This window comes from Eurytemora carolleeae, unplaced genomic scaffold, assembly GCF_000591075.1.
Source record: "Eurytemora carolleeae unplaced genomic scaffold, Eaff_2.0 scaffold295, whole genome shotgun sequence".
In the NCBI taxonomy this organism is placed as follows: domain Eukaryota; kingdom Metazoa; phylum Arthropoda; class Copepoda; order Calanoida; family Temoridae; genus Eurytemora; species Eurytemora carolleeae.
In genome coordinates, this window is record NW_019396215.1 from 99045 (window position 1) to 119818 (window position 20774).

Here is a 20774-nt window from a genome sequence, read left to right on the forward strand (position 1 = left end):
CATGTTATTTTTCTCCAGTATCATAATGCATTTTGCAAAGATGATCCAAATTTGGCAAATTACACTTTTTTATTTAAACCCCTGAAGAAAAGATGTCCACAATTAGCAATCAGTAAGTTTTCATTTTCTTCAGGCTTGAAGCAAAATAATTATTCTGTGTTGAAGTTACTTGAGTACTTTTTGCAAAATTAAAAAGTTTACTAATGTATGTTATAAATAATTAAATATGCTCTACTATTCAATTCCCATTCGAGGCATAGTTAATCACGAGAAATGAAACACTCTGAAAAGTTGCATTGCGAGAGTAATAATCAAACTGTTCAAGAAAATTTTAAGAAAAACATTAATGTTTTTTTTTTCAGCATGGAAAGGTTTTGATATGCGTAGTGCTTACCCATTTCAATATATTTTCAAGATTTTTATTTGTTTGCACTGCTGTTTTAATCTTAACAGAGCTAGCATAGATTAATAACAATGCAGATCGAACACTAGATGTCGTCTTTTCAAGATTCTAGGGCGAAAACCCTGAGGTACAAACCCAAAAAGTTTCGCGCAGGCAGCGTTGAATTACAAGACAGAAAGAAAGTGTGCGCGTAACTCCTTTGGGCCTCTGCCTCAGGGTTATTGTGAACGTAAAACCCCTAAATCTTGTATTGTTATTAATCTATGCTTAGACTTAGAACTCAGAATCGCTGAATGAAGATTTGACTGTAAAATAAAATGAAAACTTATTATAGTTTTTCTGTTGTATAAAATTAAAGGAATTGAGACACATTTACTCAAACTTTCTAATCCCTATATCTTTGCAAAATAATAGTGTAAAGCTTTGCTATTTCACACTTAGATTATTTGACCCAATAGAATTCATAGTTTGAAATATCTGCAACATTGGGTTGAATAGGGTTTATCTTAGAAAATCAGTGTTTGCGGCAAAGACTCAATTCCTTAAGGAGAGTTGCAAGAAGGATTTTAAAAACAAAAGGTTCCAACCATATTTTAATCTGACTGGATAAATTCTGAAAGGAAAATGGCTACTTAGTGTTTATTTGTAATTAATGGCCCCCATTACGTTGAAACCAAACCAAATATAATTATTTTCTCTAAACTTGAAGTACAGGGTGTCCCCTACTAAACATGAAAGAGAGACGGTTAAAAATAGTCTTTGATCGTTCACAATTGTTAAATTACAGTATCAAAAATGTTAAATAATCTTAAAGCTTTTCATAATCCCCATTTTTTAAAACTTTTGCCATTAGATAAAATTCGATCGTCAAGTAAAGTTTAGTTTGGTACACCCTGTACAAAAAGTTGAGACGAAAAACAATTTAGAATTTATAGAATAATTAGAGGCCGTTAATTTCCCCCCTGGATTAAGAACACAGATAAATTTTAAAAACAATGCTTTATTTCTGTAGATAAATTAATTAAGGAAATTAAAAACTTATTTTAAATGTTAACTTGTTACAAATAATTTATTACTAAAAAGAATTAAAATAAAACTATTTATTTGGGATTTCTTTGCAACTAGGAAATCTGACATTCATATGAATAGCAATGCATTTATAATATTTGCCCTGAAATCCCTGTAGAAAGAAATATATTTGGCCCTGAAATCCCGTAGAAAACAGTGCAATTAATACTGTTTACACCTGAAATCCCATAGAAAACAGTGCAATTACTCCGGTTTACACTGAAATCTTTGTAGAAACCAAGCAATTACTCCTGTTTACCTTGAACTCCCGTAGAAAGCACTGTATTACTCCAGTTTTCCCTTAAATCCCTGTAGAAAGCAATACATTACTCCTGTTTACCCTGAAATCCCTGTAGAAAGCAATACATTATTCCTGTTTACCCTGAACTCCCGTAGAAAGCAATATATTACTCCTGTTTACCCTGAAATCCCCTGTAGAAAGCAATACATTACTCCTGATTACCCTAAAATCCCTGTAGATAGCAATATATTACTCCTGTTTACCCTGAAATCCCTGTAGAAAGCAATATATTACTCCTGTTTACCCTGAAATCCCTGTAGATAGCAATATATTTCTCCTGTTTACCCTGAAAACCCTTAAGAAAGCAGTACATTACTCCTGTTTACCCTGAAATTCCTGTAGAAAGCAATATATTACTCCTGTTTACCCTGAAATCCCTGTAGAAAGCAATATATTACTCCTGTTTACCCTGAAATCCCTGTAGAAAGCAATATATTACTCCTGTTTACCCTGAAATCCCTTTAGAAAGCAATATATTACTCCTGTTTACCCTGAAATCCCTTTAGAAAGCAATATATTTCTCCTGTTTACCCTGAAATCCCTGTAGATGGCAATATATTAATCCTGTTTACCCTGAAATCCCTGTAGAAAGCAATACATTACTCCTGTGTACCCTGAAATCCCTGAACGAATTCTGGTTTAAAATTGGATCTAGATTTTCAGCTTTCAGCCAACATTATTGTCAAACACTCTAAACACAATTGTAAAGTTCTAACCATTTCCCTCGAATGTAAAACCCTTGTTTACAATTGTTAGCCGTGTCTTTAGAATTTTAAAGCGAAAGAATTCCCAGTTACATTCATGAAACAAAACTTAGAATGTAGAATAATAGATGAATAAGTTTCAACATATGCATTTCCTCTCCTTCAAGTCTTAGAAAAATCAACTTAACAAAAAAGACGATTTCAACAAAAAAAATTGTGCCGACAGAGCGTCTTTTAGCATATTGGATTATCTCCAAACTTTCATATCAAAATACGCGCATAATTCACGAAAAACCTAGTTTTTCTGCATGCGAATTTTCAAATTAGACTCATGCTATGTCCTCAAAATATTCATTCTTTTTAAATTTTCTGATTAGTCCCAAATATCGCAATTTAAAACTATAAATACGATCTAATATGATGTGGATGTTAACGTTTTCATTTTTCAGAAAAACGATCATTTCGTTATGATAACGACGACAAAAACTCGAAAACGAATACGATAGTTTTTTTTTTAAAAGTTCGTTTTTTAAAAATGGTCGTTTTTGAAACGATCGTTTTTCAAAACGCTCGTTTTTAAAAACAATCGTTTTCAATACAATCGTTTTTATAAAATTCGTCGTTTCGTTAATGATCGTTAACGACAACCTTCGTTAACGATCGTTAACGACAACCTTCGTTAACGATCGTTAACGACGACCCCTTCTTAACGATCGTTAACAAAGAGAGGAAACCAACCTGAAGGGCATCTGTACTTATAATTGAGTAGTTTTTAAGAAAATATCAAGGAGTTTTTACTCCCCCACAACTGTTAAACTGCATGTAAGACAATATTCAATAAAGTTGCATGTAATTTTTTCCAAAAACGACTGTTTTTATAAAGTTCGTTGTTTTTGTAATGGTCGTTAACAAAAACCCTTTGTTAACGATCGTTAACGACGACCTTTCTTTAACGATCGTTAACATAATTGTCAATAAAAAAGATTTCAAAAACCATAGTTTTTTTCAAAAACGATAGTTTTTTTAAAACAATCATATAAAAAACGGTCGCAAATCGTTTTATTAAAAAAGATCGTTTTCAAAAACGATTGCTATTCGTTTTCTAAAAGTTAAAAACGAGTGGGTCGTTTTTAAAAACGATCGTTTTTTTCCGAAAACTAAACGATCGTTTTGAAAACGAAACAAAAAACGATCGTTTAACGATCTTTTACAAAAATGATTAACAACCCTATGTGCGACACCCTGTTGTTTTGAAAACTAAAAAAGTGTAAACGATCCATCCCAAGCTGCATGTGGAAAAATGTTGACTATTTCTTGCTTGCCTGTAAAGTTCTCTGAAATTCCGTCCAACTTATTTTCCGTTTTCAAAACAAAAACTTGATTTTAAAATGAAACCCTGTGAAGCATGTATTGATGATACAAAGTGCTCAATTCACGGAATAGATTTTGCGCAAATATTAAAACATTTTAAATATTTACAATTTATTTGCAAAAAGTGGAGATTTAAAGTTGAGAAAGGCAATACAGAGTTTAGAAAAGTAGGAAGGCAGGGCCTCTTCACCCGGCAACTTACAGTATGTCCCAAATATATTTTTTTTAAATTAGCCGAACACCATGGAAGATGCATGAGCAAGAAGAGAAAGGAGAACAAGAAATATAGAAATGTCAAACAAATTTGCATCTACTATCATCTAATGTTAAAAATTAAAATTCAAAAATATGTAAACAAAAACTTGAGAAAAGCAGATGAGAAATCCTCTTAACCAAGAATTGGTTGAAATGCACACCGGCAAGCAATATCACATACATTTTGTCAGGTGGTATTGTGGAAATAGTTGTTGCAAGGATTGCTCAATGTTAACTCAAACTCATCAATGTGGACAACCAATATATATAAAGTTGTAATCTCTGTTTGTCTGTCTATTTGTTTGACTGATCCTAACTAAGAAACCCCTGGACAGATTTGCCTCAAATGTGATCGTGGAACTTGGGAGAGCCACACAAATTTTTCAGCTTGGTTTTGAGATTCTAAGTTAAGTGGACATACCTTAGATAGAAAAAATATCTAGAATCATAATTTACGACAAAGCACGGGTAAACGGTGGGAATCCAGCTCAATGGGCATATGAAACGGTTTCTCTGTGCCTATTTAAGAGGTTGTCAGACCTATGTTTAATTCAGAGGCTCAAAGTTCAAATTTAGAAAAAAGCGTCAAGAGAAGTTCCCCAGAGGGGAGTTTTATCTTCTTTACTCTTCAATCTATACATGGCCAAAGTGCCACAACCCCTTGCTGATGACACCACTGTCCAAAAATCTAGACCAAAACATGAACCAATCTGCCAAGAAATAAATCTTTACCTGTTCATACTATACAACTGGTTTAAAGAGAGAAATTCTATTTATTTCTCCCTCAAAATCATCATCAATGGCGAAAAGGTCCCTACTGTAACTAAAATTCTCGGTGTCACCTTTGACAACCTATTTCATTAAAACACCATGCCAGAAATATCAAAACAAAAGTTCAATCCAGGCACAACATACTGAAAGTACTAGCTGAAACCACTTGGGGTATGGAAAAAACATCATACATAGCTCGAAATAACAATCTTATCCAAATAGAGGGTATAACTGGTATTGCAAAGATAGATCATCACTATACAAGTTGTTTTCAGTCATAACTATACTTGTTAAAGAGCTATTGAGAAGAACAATAATGGTTTGAATTCATAGTTGGTTCCAAACTTAATTTTCTTCTCTCATATGTAAGTGTGCTGGAAATTGATGTAACATATTTGTCGCCACAAAGTTTATCTTCATCTTTTGTCTTTTGAAGCGTTGTGGAATTAGAAGCAGAGGTAAACCTATCATTTTTGTTACAGACAGTTAGATGGGCTGGTAGAAAAGTTTAAAACAAATCAAAACGAAACATGGGAGTAAAAAATTTGATTGTGTCGGAAAAAATCAATTATTTGACAGATTTGCATTACAAAGAGATATAATTTGTTTAAATATGATGTGTTTCTAAAGTGCAGTGATGAAAAGCTTAAAAACAAAAATTAAAAATGTTTTTAGGGAGCTAAATCTCTAAAAGAGAATTTAAATGTGACCAACAATTTACATTTTTTTGATTTCTGAACTAATTGCCAATTTTAGGAAATAAAATTTCATTTTAGACATTTTATGAAAGCGAAATCTACTGTATTTGCAGTAGCTCAATATAGGCTTTTATTAAGGGATATATAAACTAGAATCAGAACTCTGCAAAAATATGATTTATGTCCTGCTGTATTTGAATTAAATTTGATATAAACAATGAGAAGTTTTTAGTAAGCTATTGTTACCATTTAAAAGTGTTATGAAATAAAGGAAATCTAAAGCCTGAAACTAATGTGAGTTAATATGCAGAGTATAGGAAGAAATGTATTTACAGGTAAACAAAAGAACAAATAAAATGATACTAAAGAATCATGGAAAGCCAGAGCTCTCTGGCAGACTCTGCCTTTCATTCACTTCTTACGACTAGTTAATTTTCTGTCTTCCGACCCTTCTTGTATACTGCCAATCAATTTGGCTTATATAACTAAAGTGATGTAGTTATACTGCTACACAGTTTTCTGAGATCCACGGGTTCTCTTTCCTAGCAAACCTTGTTAAGCCCATGGCTAGGAGCTTATCTGAAGTACCGTCCCTGATAAATACTGTTTCTCAGGACTCAGACTGTCCATCATAACACCATCATTTACATAAGCTGTAAGCATCTTCATGCGTCCATCCTCTACCATGATCTTGAAACCAATCAAGCTATCTGAACTGGTTCAGAGATCTCACACAATCTTTCCCTGTCGGCCTTGCTTGTGAACTGTACTCCAATAATAGGAAGACCTCTCCTGTGTGCAGCTGAGGTTTGGCGGTATGGTTTAATTCTGTCTGCCCTCAATGACCCCTTAGTTTTCTTTGCATATGGCATAACCAGATTCAAAACCACAAAATACAACTAAAGAATTGTAGTTATACTGCTACTAGAGTTTCCTCATATCCACAGGTTCTCTTTCCCTGCCATCCTTGCTGAAACCATGGACAGGAGCTCATCTGAATTTCCGATCCCTGAGATTTTCCTATTCTCAGGACTTAGGCTTTATGCCATATCATTATGGGGAGTTGGAGTTGAATTTTCTCCATCCTCTCTTGAAGAGGGCCTGCCCCCAACTCAACTTTTCTTCCTCAAATCAGTGTGTTCTAGGAGGGTGGGGCAGTGTTTGTGCTTTACCTTGTGAAGTCAGATCAGTGGCCTGGACTTAAAGTAGAACGCATGGTTTTAGTTTGGCGAGCTCTCTCATACAAAACGTGATCTTTTGTTCATTTTCAACGGCCCTACTGCTAACATAGATTACAGGCATATTTGCATAAGCTGTAAGCTCTTCATGCTTACACTATTTAACAGTTTACGGTATGCTGGAAAAATTTTGAGCGAGGGGGGGATGATGTTAAAAAAAGCTGTAATCACCCTTGATAAATATTAGAAAAAGCTGTAATCACCCTGTGATATATATTTGAAAAAGATATGATCACCCTGTGAATGATATAAATTTGAGAAAAGTAATATACCCCTGTGATATATATTTGAAAAAGTAATGATCACCCTGTGATATATATATTTGAAAATGTAATGATCACCCTGTAATGCAAATTTGAAAAAGTAATGATCACTCCGTGAAATATATTTGAAAATGTAATGATCACCCTGTGATGTATATTTGAAAAATTAATGATCACTCTGTGATATATATTTGAAAACATAATGATCACTCCGTGAAATATATTTAAAAACGTAATGATCACCCTGTGATGTATATTTGAAAAATTAATGATCACTCTGTGATATATATTTGAAAACATATTGATCCCCCTGTGATACATATTTGAAAAAGTAATGATCACCCTGTGATTTATATTTGAAAACGTAATGACCCCCGGTGATATTTATTTGAAATTGTAATGATCACCCTGTGATATATATTTGAAAAAGTAATGATCACCCTGTGATAAATATTTGAAAAATTAATGATCACTCTGTGATATAAATTTGAAAGTTATGATCCCCTGTGATATATATTTGAAAAATAATGATCCCCTGTTATACATATTTGAAAAAGTAATGATCACCCTGTGATATATATTTGAAAAAGTAATGATTACCCTGTGATATATATTTAAAAACGTAATGATTACCCTGTTATATATATTTGAAAACGTAATGATCAGCCTGTGATATAAATTTGAAAGTTATGATCCCCCTGTGATATATACTTAAAAATGTGATGTATATTTAAAAAAAAATAATGATCCCCCTATGATGAATATTAGAAAAAGTAATGACCCGCCGGTGATATATTTGAAAACAGAATGACCTTCCGGAGTAATATATATTTGAAAATGTATTGATCATCCTATGATATATATTTGAAAACGTTATGATCCCACTGTGATATATATTTGAAAAGGTAATTATCACCCTGTGATAAATATTTTAAAACATAATGATCACCCTGTGATAAATATTTTAAAACATAATGATCACCCTGTGATATATATTTTAAAACATAATGATCACCCTGTGATATATATTTTAAAACATAATGATCACCCTGTGATAAATATTTTAAACATAATATTCACCCTGTGATATATATTTAAAAAGGTAATGATCACCCTGTGATATATATTTAAAAAGGTAATGATCACCCCGTGATATATTTTTGAAAAAAGAAAGATCCCCATGCGATTATGCTACAACCATGTCCAATCCAATCTGATTGGATAATTTTAATACTTTCAAATTGAAGTTTCGCAAATTACCTTAAATATTAGAATATTTCGCAAAATTACCTTGCAGAAATTACGCGAAATTATGTCGTAATTTTGTGAAACCAAAGTTCTGCTAAATACGAGTAATTATTACAAAAATTCGCGAAATTACCTTGAAGAAATGTTGCGAAATTACGGCGTAATTTTTCGAAATCAAAGTTTTGCTAATTACCTATAATTAATACAAAATTTCGCAAAATTACCTAGTCATAATTACGCAAAATTATGCCTTAATTTTGCGAAATTGAAGTTTCACTTATTATTTGTAATCATTACAAAATTTCGCGAAATTACGTTCTAGAAATTACACTAAATTACACAAAATGAAAATTATTTCGGGTAATTGAATAATCTATTATGTTGGAAACCCATATATATTTGAAAATGTAATATCACCCTGTAATTTATAGTTAAAAAAATTTGGATCACCCTGTGATTTATATTTGAAAACTTTGCTCAGTCTGCATGAAAATTCTCCTCATAAATCTTTTGCCTGTAGCCTTGTCACTTTTTTCCAGTTTTCTCGCCTTTTTCTTGTCTAGGGAAGAAATCTAAATGGTTCTACAGGTCTATTCGTCAAATAAGAAAATTAAACTTAGATTAAATTCAGGGATATATATTTTGACCCCTAGTGGTACATATAATATATTATTACCCCTTGGGGGTTAATTTATATATAAATATTATACCCAGAGGGTAAACGTTTTTCAAAACTATCTTTCAGGGGAACAATTCTCAAAATAAAATTTCTTTTAGATATATAAAAAAACTTAAAAAGAAAATGTAATCAGTATTCTATAATATAGAATGCTATTTGGAAATAAAATATTTTTATAAATAAATTCTCAATAGAAAAGAAGAAGCTCTGAAAAAAAAGAATTATCGTTCATCTTCCTTTTATCTATCTATTTATCTATATATCTATCTGTCCATTTAATTGTTTATCTGTTTATGTATTTCTATCTATATTTATCTATCTATCTTTCTATCTATCTATATATCTATTTATTTATCTATATATCTATCTATCTATCTATCTATCTGTCCATTTAATTGTTTATCTGTTTATGTATTTCGATCTATATTTATCTATCTATCTTTCTATCTAGCTATATATCTATTTATCTATCTATATATCTATCTATCTATCTATATCTATGACCATCTATCTATCTATCCATCTATACTAGGCTTAGCTATTTCAACTTTTAACTGTGGCTTTATCTGTGAGCATCTTCGCTTTGTACAGTATAAAACAAAAACAAACAAAAAGTTTGCGGATTTCATAATATTTTTCGCGCATTTTCAAAATTTTACAAAAATAGAACACTTTCTAACACAAATTCTTAAAATTTTGATCATTCACAAACCTTCCATCCCTGGGGTCACATGAAGTCCCACACAAAATTTGGGCCCGATCGGTTCAGCCGTTTTGACGTTCTTGATACAAAAAAAACACCCACCCAGACGAGCTAAATTTATATCTATCTATATATCTATCTATATATCTATCTATTTATCTATCTTTCTATTTATCTATTTATCTATCTTCATATCTATCTAGCTATATATCCAATATCCATGTATCTATTTATCTAATATCTTTATATATATCTATGTATTTATCTATCTATCTAATCTATCTGATGAATAAAGCATGTGGCCTATTTTATCCCATATGCTGATTTTCTATGGAAGGTTCAAGTCAAGGTAATAATGCAAGGAAAGTTAATTGCAGTTGCGTATACACTGCGTACATATTGAAACCAGTTCTCTCTTAGCGGAATTTGTAAACAAGAATAGATGCATCAGTTTCGTTTAGTATCCAAGGAGGTTAAAAGCGTTAAATTTTGATAATTTTGATAATTCACATAATAGTTTCATATGACCAAAACATTTCATTGATTTTTTCATTGTGAAAGATGGATCCCATGTCAGGCTTTGACATCCGTCTTGTGTTTACATTACAGCCCACACACAGTACACTGCAGTACAAAAGAAAAGATGCGTTCACCTCTGAAATAACTTTCCTTGCATTATAACCTTGGTTCAAGGAGTTCAAGAGACTGTTTTTATTTAAATTGCCAAATTTTAGTAGTTTTGCTGATCAAAGTTCATAACATAAATCTGTAAATTACAATCTAGAGTTTTTTCCGCGATAAACACACAAAACTTAACATTAATTCAAAATATAGTTAAGAGATGTACGCAAATGAATTACTTGCTTAACTGATATTACATAAAATAACACCGACAAGACCATTCATACCATTAAATCAAATTTATTTCTATTTTTTTCCTTTCATGTTTTAATTTAAATGAAATTATTTTTATTAATTTCTTTTCATGTTTTATTTTAGATAAATTTATTTCTTTTAATTTCCTTTCATGTTTTAATTCAAACAATCCTTTTCTCTAAAAACTTTTTTAAAAATACAATAGTTAGCATAGCCGCGTGCCAGCAATTTTGCCAACAAAAATTTGGTTAAAAGGTGATATTTGACTATTTTTGTCAAACATAGATGAGATAGGGAAGTGTGATGCAAATTTTAAATAAAATTAATCTTTAAGTCAATATAAATTTTAAATTCAGAAAAAAATAAGTTTTTTAAAATTTGTATCTCCATTATAAAGGGAAAATTGACCTTAGCACCTAAAACTATTAAATTATTATTGAAAAAAAGTCTATTCAGCATTAGTATGTTTTCTACCCATTGCTGGAGTAAACAGTCTACATATGGCTTGAGCTTGCCTGTTTGTTCAGCTGAACATTCGGCCTTGTGTTCTAGGTATTCAAGAATTCATACATGTGTCATACTGCCTTAGAAAAAAGAGGGTTTAAATCCAAATTCAAAAATCAATATAATAATATTTTAATATTTTATAATATTTTACTACTCTACGATAAAGATTGGCATATTTTTTTGTAAACGACTTGCATCGTTCAGAGAAATGAAAAAAACAATAGTTTAAAAAAAAAGAATAAAAGAACAACAATTTAACCCCATTCCGCCTGGGGGGGGTGGTTTCCCAGAGACCCCCCTGACGTTTTTTTGTGTTGGTCTGAAGCTGTCCAAATTTATTATATGTAATAATAATAATAATAATAATAATAAAATAATAAATATGCAACATTTTGCAAATTTGCTATTTTTTTGCAGATTATTAAAGTAGAGCCCAAGGGCTTTAAACAAATGTATCAAATGTTATAGATTTTCATCACGAATAGGGTTAAAATTGTTTAAACAATCTTGATCATTCATAAACGATAGCTAAAGCGTTCGTTCGAACGAACTTGTAAAAGAGATATTTTTTCTTATCGTGGTAGAAATGTGTAGAAATATTTGGAAAAAACAACGATAGTTGTTTTCCTGTTTTTTAAACAGCTACTTAATTTTTTTTTTGAAGGATTGAAAAAACGAATGGATAAATGAAAAAAACCGAACACACCCATCTCTACCCCACGATATCTATATTTAAACCTAATAACTGGCTATTTAGTAGACTAATATGATAATATGTTATTTTACTACTCTACGATATCTATATTTAAACCTAATGACTGGCTATTTAGTAGACTAATATGATNGTAGACTAATATGACAATATGTTATTTTACTACTCTACGATATACATATTTGAACCTAATGACTGGCTATTTAGTAGACTTATATGATAATATGTTATTTTACTACTCTGCGATATCTATATTGTAACTTTATAATTGGCCTTATATAATAATGTTGTCTGTGTTATTCAACTTTTCTACGATATATCAGTGATTGATCAGTGAGTATCATAGAGAGATAAATATCTCCAGTTTTACTACTCTACGATATCTATATTTAAACTCTAGATTTTCTAATAAGTAGCCAAAAATTAAAAATATCTGCAGTTTTACTAATCTATATATATCTATATTTTAACTCTGTGATTAGCTATCTAGTATCCTAATATGAAAAATATCTGCAGTTTTACTAATCTACGATATTGAAGTTGTAACGTTATAATTGGCCTTATGTAATACTGTTGTCTGTTGTTTAACTACTCTATGATATTTACGTAACTGTTCAGTGAGTATCATAGATAGATAAATATCTCCAGTTTACTACTCTACAATATTTATATTGTAACTCTGTGGTTGGGTATCTAATATCCTACAGTGAATCCCAGATATATGAAGACATAGCAAGAGTTTTTTTTTAATGTCGTATTACATATTTAAGATCAAATTCCGCGGAAAAATGAGTTTAATATTAATATATCAATTGCATTGAATTAAAACTAAAAAGAAGTTTCTTTAGAATTATACATTATACAAAACTCTTGCTATGTATTCATATATCTGGGATTCACTGTAATATGATAAATATTTGTTATTATTATACTACTCTACGATATCACCGTGATTGATCAGTGAATACCATAGAGAGATAAATATCTGCAGCTTTACTACTCTCCGTTATCTTTTTTTTACTTCTGTGATTGGTTGGTAGCTTGGTAAGTAGCCGAGAGTGACCAAGGACTCTATAAATAAGGATAAATAATTTCAGATGCATACATTCATAGAGGTAATTTTTGAGGTCCGTTTTGAAATATTGGACGTTAAAAGTGATCCAAAAAAATGTCAGTTATATCTTTCATTGCAAACCTGAATTCTCGATAAGTTTGCTTTTATCTCTTTATGTTAAGTTTTTCTCTGATATTATTCAAGATATTACCAAAAAGATTTTTTTTAAAACAAACACGGAAAACGATTTTACTAATTGTTCAAAAAAATTGTTTTCATTTTTAGCTAGAGTACAAATTTAGCATAATGTAAAAAAATAAATAAGAGCAAACTTCTCTGGATGCAATTTTGAACATAGTTTTGCATCTCATATTCCAATGGGGCCTCTGAAAAGTTTAAAAACAGACCATTATTAGTCCCGTCACAGTAATGGGACCTTTCCGACTTTTTTCTCTCTGTTGGCGCACGTGCAGCTGTACAATTTTTAAGTCTTTATTTGATAGTTCTATCCTTGATTTTACAATCCTTGGTTGGTTGGTGTGAGCTGGACTCTGAAAGAAGTATAGTTCTATCCTTGATTTTACAATCCTTGGTTGGTTGGTGTGAGCTGGACTCTGAAAGAAGTATAGTTCTATCCTTGATTTTACAATCCTTGGTTGGTTGGTGTGAGCTGGACTCTGAAAGAAGTATAGTTCTATCCTTGATTTTACAATCCTTGGTTGGTTGGTGTGAGCTGGACTCTGAAAGAAGTATAGTTCTATCCTTGATTTTACAATCCTTGGTTGGTTGGTGTGAGCTGGACTCTGAAAGAAGTATAGTTCTATCCTTGATTTTACAATCCTTGGTTGGTTGGTGTGAGCTGGACTCTGAAAGAAGTATAGTTCTATCCTTGATTTTACAATCCTTGGTTGGTTGGTGTGAGCTGGACTCTGAAAGAAGTATAGTTCTATCCTTGATTTTACAATCCTTGGTTGGTTGGTGTGAGCTGGACTCTGAAAGAAGTATAGTTCTATCCTTGATTTTACAATCCTTGGTTGGTTGGTGTGAGCTGGACTCTGAAAGAAGTATAGTTCTATCCTTGATTTTACAATCCTTGGTTGGTTGGTGTGAGCTGGACTCTGAAAGAAGTATAGTTCTATCCTTGATTTTACAATCCTTGGTTGGTTGGTGTGAGCTGGACTCTGAAAGAAGTATAGTTCTATCCTTGATTTTACAATCCTTGGTTGGTTGGTGTGAGCTGGACTCTGAAAGAAGTATAGTTCTATCCTTGATTTTACAATCCTTGGTTGGTTGGTGTGAGCTGGACTCTGAAAGAAGTATAGTTCTATCCTTGATTTTACAATCCTTGGTTGGTTGGTGTGAGCTGGACTCTGAAAGAAGTATAGTTCTATCCTTGATTTTACAATCCTTGGTTGGTTGGTGTGAGCTGGACTCTGAAAGAAGTATAGTTCTATCCTTGATTTTACAATCCTTGGTTGGTTGGTGTGAGCTGGACTCTGAAAGAAGTATAGTTCTATCCTTGATTTTACAATCCTTGGTTGGTTGGTGTGAGCTGGACTCTGAAAGAAGTATAGTTCTATCCTTGATTTTACAATCCTTGGTTGGTTGGTGTGAGCTGGACTCTGAAAGAAGTATAGTTCTATCCTTGATTTTACAATCCTTGGTTGGTTGGTGTGAGCTGGACTCTGAAAGAAGTATAGTTCTATCCTTGATTTTACAATCCTTGGTTGGTTGGTGTGAGCTGGACTCTGAAAGAAGTATAGTTCTATCCTTGATTTTACAATCCTTGGTTGGTTGGTGTGAGCTGGACTCTGAAAGAAGTATAGTTCTATCCTTGATTTTACAATCCTTGGTTGGTTGGTGTGAGCTGGACTCTGAAAGAAGTATAGTTCTATCCTTGATTTTACAATCCTTGGTTGGTTGGTGTGAGCTGGACTCTGAAAGAAGTATAGTTCTATCCTTGATTTTACAATCCTTGGTTGGTTGGTGTGAGCTGGACTCTGAAAGAAGTATAGTTCTATCCTTGATTTTACAATCCTTGGTTGGTTGGTGTGAGCTGGACTCTGAAAGAAGTATAGTTCTATCCTTGATTTTACAATCCTTGGTTGGTTGGTGTGAGCTGGACTCTGAAAGAAGTATAGTTCTATCCTTGATTTTACAATCCTTGGTTGGTTGGTGTGAGCTGGACTCTGAAAGAAGTATAGTTCTATCCTTGATTTTACAATCCTTGGTTGGTTGGTGTGAGCTGGACTCTGAAAGAAGTATAGTTCTATCCTTGATTTTACAATCCTTGGTTGGTTGGTGTGAGCTGGACTCTGAAAGAAGTATAGTTCTATCCTTGATTTTACAATCCTTGGTTGGTTGGTGTGAGCTGGACTCTGAAAGAAGTATAGTTCTATCCTTGATTTTACAATCCTTGGTTGGTTGGTGTGAGCTGGACTCTGAAAGAAGTATAGTTCTATCCTTGATTTTACAATCCTTGGTTGGTTGGTGTGAGCTGGACTCTGAAAGAAGTATAGTTCTATCCTTGATTTTACAATCCTTGGTTGGTTGGTGTGAGCTGGACTCTGAAAGAAGTATAGTTCTATCCTTGATTTTACAATCCTTGGTTGGTTGGTGTGAGCTGGACTCTGAAAGAAGTATAGTTCTATCCTTGATTTTACAATCCTTGGTTGGTTGGTGTGAGCTGGACTCTGAAAGAAGTATAGTTCTATCCTTGATTTTACAATCCTTGGTTGGTTGGTGTGAGCTGGACTCTGAAAGAAGTATAGTTCTATCCTTGATTTTACAATCCTTGGTTGGTTGGTGTGAGCTGGACTCTGAAAGAAGTATAGTTCTATCCTTGATTTTACAATCCTTGGTTGGTTGGTGTGAGCTGGACTCTGAAAGAAGTATAGTTCTATCCTTGATTTTACAATCCTTGGTTGGTTGGTGTGAGCTGGACTCTGAAAGAAGTATAGTTCTATCCTTGATTTTACAATCCTTGGTTGGTTGGTGTGAGCTGGACTCTGAAAGAAGTATAGTTCTATCCTTGATTTTACAATCCTTGGTTGGTTGGTGTGAGCTGGACTCTGAAAGAAGTATAGTTCTATCCTTGATTTTACAATCCTTGGTTGGTTGGTGTGAGCTGGACTCTGAAAGAAGTATAGTTCTATCCTTGATTTTACAATCCTTGGTTGGTTGGTGTGAGCTGGACTCTGAAAGAAGTATAGTTCTATCCTTGATTTTACAATCCTTGGTTGGTTGGTGTGAGCTGGACTCTGAAAGAAGTATAGTTCTATCCTTGATTTTACAATCCTTGGTTGGTTGGTGTGAGCTGGACTCTGAAAGAAGTATAGTTCTATCCTTGATTTTACAATCCTTGGTTGGTTGGTGTGAGCTGGACTCTGAAAGAAGTATAGTTCTATCCTTGATTTTACAATCCTTGGTTGGTTGGTGTGAGCTGGACTCTGAAAGAAGTATAGTTCTATCCTTGATTTTACAATCCTTGGTTGGTTGGTGTGAGCTGGACTCTGAAAGAAGTATAGTTCTATCCTTGATTTTACAATCCTTGGTTGGTTGGTGTGAGCTGGACTCTGAAAGAAGTATAGTTCTATCCTTGATTTTACAATCCTTGGTTGGTTGGTGTGAGCTGGACTCTGAAAGAAGTATAGTTCTATCCTTGATTTTACAATCCTTGGTTGGTTGGTGTGAGCTGGACTCTGAAAGAAGTATAGTTCTATCCTTGATTTTACAATCCTTGGTTGGTTGGTGTGAGCTGGACTCTGAAAGAAGTATAGTTCTATCCTTGATTTTACAATCCTTGGTTGGTTGGTGTGAGCTGGACTCTGAAAGAAGTATAGTTCTATCCTTGATTTTACAATCCTTGGTTGGTTGGTGTGAGCTGGACTCTGAAAGAAGTATAGTTCTATCCTTGATTTTACAATCCTTGGTTGGTTGGTGTGAGCTGGACTCTGAAAGAAGTATAGTTCTATCCTTGATTTTACAATCCTTGGTTGGTTGGTGTGAGCTGGACTCTGAAAGAAGTATAGTTCTATCCTTGATTTTACAATCCTTGGTTGGTTGGTGTGAGCTGGACTCTGAAAGAAGTATAGTTCTATCCTTGATTTTACAATCCTTGGTTGGTTGGTGTGAGCTGGACTCTGAAAGAAGTATAGTTCTATCCTTGATTTTACAATCCTTGGTTGGTTGGTGTGAGCTGGACTCTGAAAGAAGTATAGTTCTATCCTTGATTTTACAATCCTTGGTTGGTTGGTGTGAGCTGGACTCTGAAAGAAGTATAGTTCTATCCTTGATTTTACAATCCTTGGTTGGTTGGTGTGAGCTGGACTCTGAAAGAAGTATAGTTCTATCCTTGATTTTACAATCCTTGGTTGGTTGGTGTGAGCTGGACTCTGAAAGAAGTATAGTTCTATCCTTGATTTTACAATCCTTGGTTGGTTGGTGTGAGCTGGACTCTGAAAGAAGTATAGTTCTATCCTTGATTTTACAATCCTTGGTTGGTTGGTGTGAGCTGGACTCTGAAAGAAGTATAGTTCTATCCTTGATTTTACAATCCTTGGTTGGTTGGTGTGAGCTGGACTCTGAAAGAAGTATAGTTCTATCCTTGATTTTACAATCCTTGGTTGGTTGGTGTGAGCTGGACTCTGAAAGAAGTATAGTTCTATCCTTGATTTTACAATCCTTGGTTGGTTGGTGTGAGCTGGACTCTGAAAGAAGTATAGTTCTATCCTTGATTTTACAATCCTTGGTTGGTTGGTGTGAGCTGGACTCTGAAAGAAGTATAGTTCTATCCTTGATTTTACAATCCTTGGTTGGTTGGTGTGAGCTGGACTCTGAAAGAAGTATAGTTCTATCCTTGATTTTACAATCCTTGGTTGGTTGGTGTGAGCTGGACTCTGAAAGAAGTATAGTTCTATCCTTGATTTTACAATCCTTGGTTGGTTGGTGTGAGCTGGACTCTGAAAGAAGTATAGTTCTATCCTTGATTTTACAATCCTTGGTTGGTTGGTGTGAGCTGGACTCTGAAAGAAGTATAGTTCTATCCTTGATTTTACAATCCTTGGTTGGTTGGTGTGAGCTGGACTCTGAAAGAAGTATAGTTCTATCCTTGATTTTACAATCCTTGGTTGGTTGGTGTGAGCTGGACTCTGAAAGAAGTATAGTTCTATCCTTGATTTTACAATCCTTGGTTGGTTGGTGTGAGCTGGACTCTGAAAGAAGTATAGTTCTATCCTTGATTTTACAATCCTTGGTTGGTTGGTGTGAGCTGGACTCTGAAAGAAGTATAGTTCTATCCTTGATTTTACAATCCTTGGTTGGTTGGTGTGAGCTGGACTCTGAAAGAAGTATAGTTCTATCCTTGATTTTACAATCCTTGGTTGGTTGGTGTGAGCTGGACTCTGAAAGAAGTATAGTTCTATCCTTGATTTTACAATCCTTGGTTGGTTGGTGTGAGCTGGACTCTGAAAGAAGTATAGTTCTATCCTTGATTTTACAATCCTTGGTTGGTTGGTGTGAGCTGGACTCTGAAAGAAGTATAGTTCTATCCTTGATTTTACAATCCTTGGTTGGTTGGTGTGAGCTGGACTCTGAAAGAAGTATAGTTCTATCCTTGATTTTACAATCCTTGGTTGGTTGGTGTGAGCTGGACCCTGAAAGAAGTATTCCTTCTCAAATAGAAATATCGACACAAATATCAATAAAGTGTCAGGAGAGCTAGTGCTATATACCCTATAAACAATTACGTTGCATCTAACAAGAAAAGTGTATTTTTACTTTACAAGTGAGAAATGGAGATACAGGAAGTTTCTCAAAACATTACAACGGTAGGACAGCATACAATTTGATTTGATATTTATATTTTACTGACACATTTGACAGATATTAAAAATATATAATGTCACGATTCATTATTTTATGTTCTGTTGTTGTGAACACTCCATTTACGATGGTAGGGAGCTTGCTTGTTAAATTAAACACAGACTGATTGATTGCATAATTAATTAATGCGGAGGATTGGATAGAAATTCCAGAATCTTGAATAATAAATTTCAACCATAAACCGTAAAACATCTCAGGCCTGGGTTCCACCTCCCTGCATCTTTGGTATTTCCAAATCAAACAATTTTAGACATTCAATCAAAGTTTGTGCATTGAGTCAATTCTGCAACTTCTGAGAGAGTGGACATCTGAAAGAAAACACAATTATATAAAAGAAGACAGCTGAATAGAACTCTTTCTGATTGAAATGTCAGAAATAATGATGACACTAGGATTCGTACTTATTAGCCTTCTACCGGGAATCATGTCTTTTCCACAAGAAATCGGGGTGAGGATACCCAATCTTTGTTTAACCACTTCCGGTTCTCTGTGCAGGTTCCCATTCATTTTCAAAGGAAAACGGTATACAGAGTGTACTTACACGGAGTCTCCTACACCTTGGTGCGCTACAAGGGTAGACACTGATGACACAGTTATAACCAATCAGTGGGAGGACTGTGATCCATTTAGCTGCCCCATCGAGAACATAAATGTACCATCCTGCACAACGGTATCCGGTCCAGACCCGTTTAAGCAATGTATTTTCCCGTTCCGCCATGCTGGTGTTGTGTACAACAAGTGTACAACTGTAGGACTAGACCAACCCTGGTGTTCTACACTGACAACATCTGGTGGAGACCATGTTAGTGGGAAAGGAAAGTACGGGATTTGCCCACTTTCTTGCCCTGGAGTAGAGAGAACATTAAATCAAACCTGTAATGAAGGAGAAACCTTCATTCAAGGATGCAATTCTTGCATCTGTTCAGAAGGCAAGGTTACTTGTACAGTAATTCAGAACTGTGGAACATGTACTCGTGGTCAAACTTGGAGGGATGGATGTAACACATGTACATGTTCAGAGCTTGGATTTCCGGCATGTACCGAAAAGGCATGCTTACCATCTTGTAAAACAACATCAGGCCCGGCTTCTGGTCAAACCTGTGTTTTTCCATTCCGATGGGCTGGACAAGAGTATAAAAACTGTGCTGCATGGATTTGGTCTGGAGAAAATGAAGGAAAACTATGGTGCAGTACAAGAACTGATATCAATGGAAACCATGTCAACGGTGGTGGCTACTACGGGTTCTGTCCAAGTTCTTGCATCAATAGTGATGATGATTTTGATTTTGATATTGATCCTAGATTTGGCACAAAGGAAAACCAGGCCGGAGTTGAAGAAACTGAAACTAAAATAGTTTTTAATGTAGAGATAGAAGACCCAGCAATTATTTTCATGGATGAAGAAAGTCAACCTTCTTAATTTGATAAAATCTTTAAATTAAATAAATATGTTTTCTAATATTTTGTCCTGCTTTATTAAATGTTTTACCCCCTCTTTATACATAGATTAGTTCATTTCATACTGTTTTATATTCCCCTTTCCCCGTTGTTAAATATTTGTATTTTCAATCTTTAGAAAGAATAAGATATTGAAATGAATAAATGAATAATTAAATCAATACTTCTTTATTTATTTATAAAGTTCTTTGATGTTTTACTCTAAGCTGCTTTGTTTAATAAATAAAAGCTGGTTTCATTAACATCGACAGTATGGTAATTATGTAAAAGAACATCTCAGAAACACATAAGGAACGTTTTCATAAGGGTTGAAATTAAGAACATTTACGCAGTATGATTATCTATGTATTATAGCTTCCCCCCCAAAAAAATATGAAATTCCATTATTTTTTATGTATTTCAAGTTCTATAAGTATTTAGAATTTCCACATCTATAAAGCAGTATACTTTATTAATTGTCTGTCTGTTTGGAGGTCCCATCATAACTCATAGACCGTTGAGCCGATTTTCTCAAATTTGGATTGGAAAACTCGGCTTAAAGGGACAGACCGGCTATGTAAGGTAAAATAACTGATATGCAGT

The 20774-nt window shown here is 33.7% G+C and overlaps 1 protein-coding gene across 1 annotated transcript; it reads left to right on the forward strand.

The window, feature by feature from the left end:
• Positions 1-18926: 18926 nt before the first annotated feature.
• LOC111698348 (epididymal sperm-binding protein 1) lies at positions 18927-20195 on the forward strand. Its single transcript, XM_023468662.1, has one exon. The coding sequence runs from the start codon at positions 19102-19104 to the stop codon at positions 20152-20154; it is 1053 nt and encodes a 350-aa protein (XP_023324430.1). The 5' UTR covers positions 18927-19101; the 3' UTR covers positions 20155-20195.
• The last annotated feature ends 579 nt before the right edge of the window (positions 20196-20774 follow it).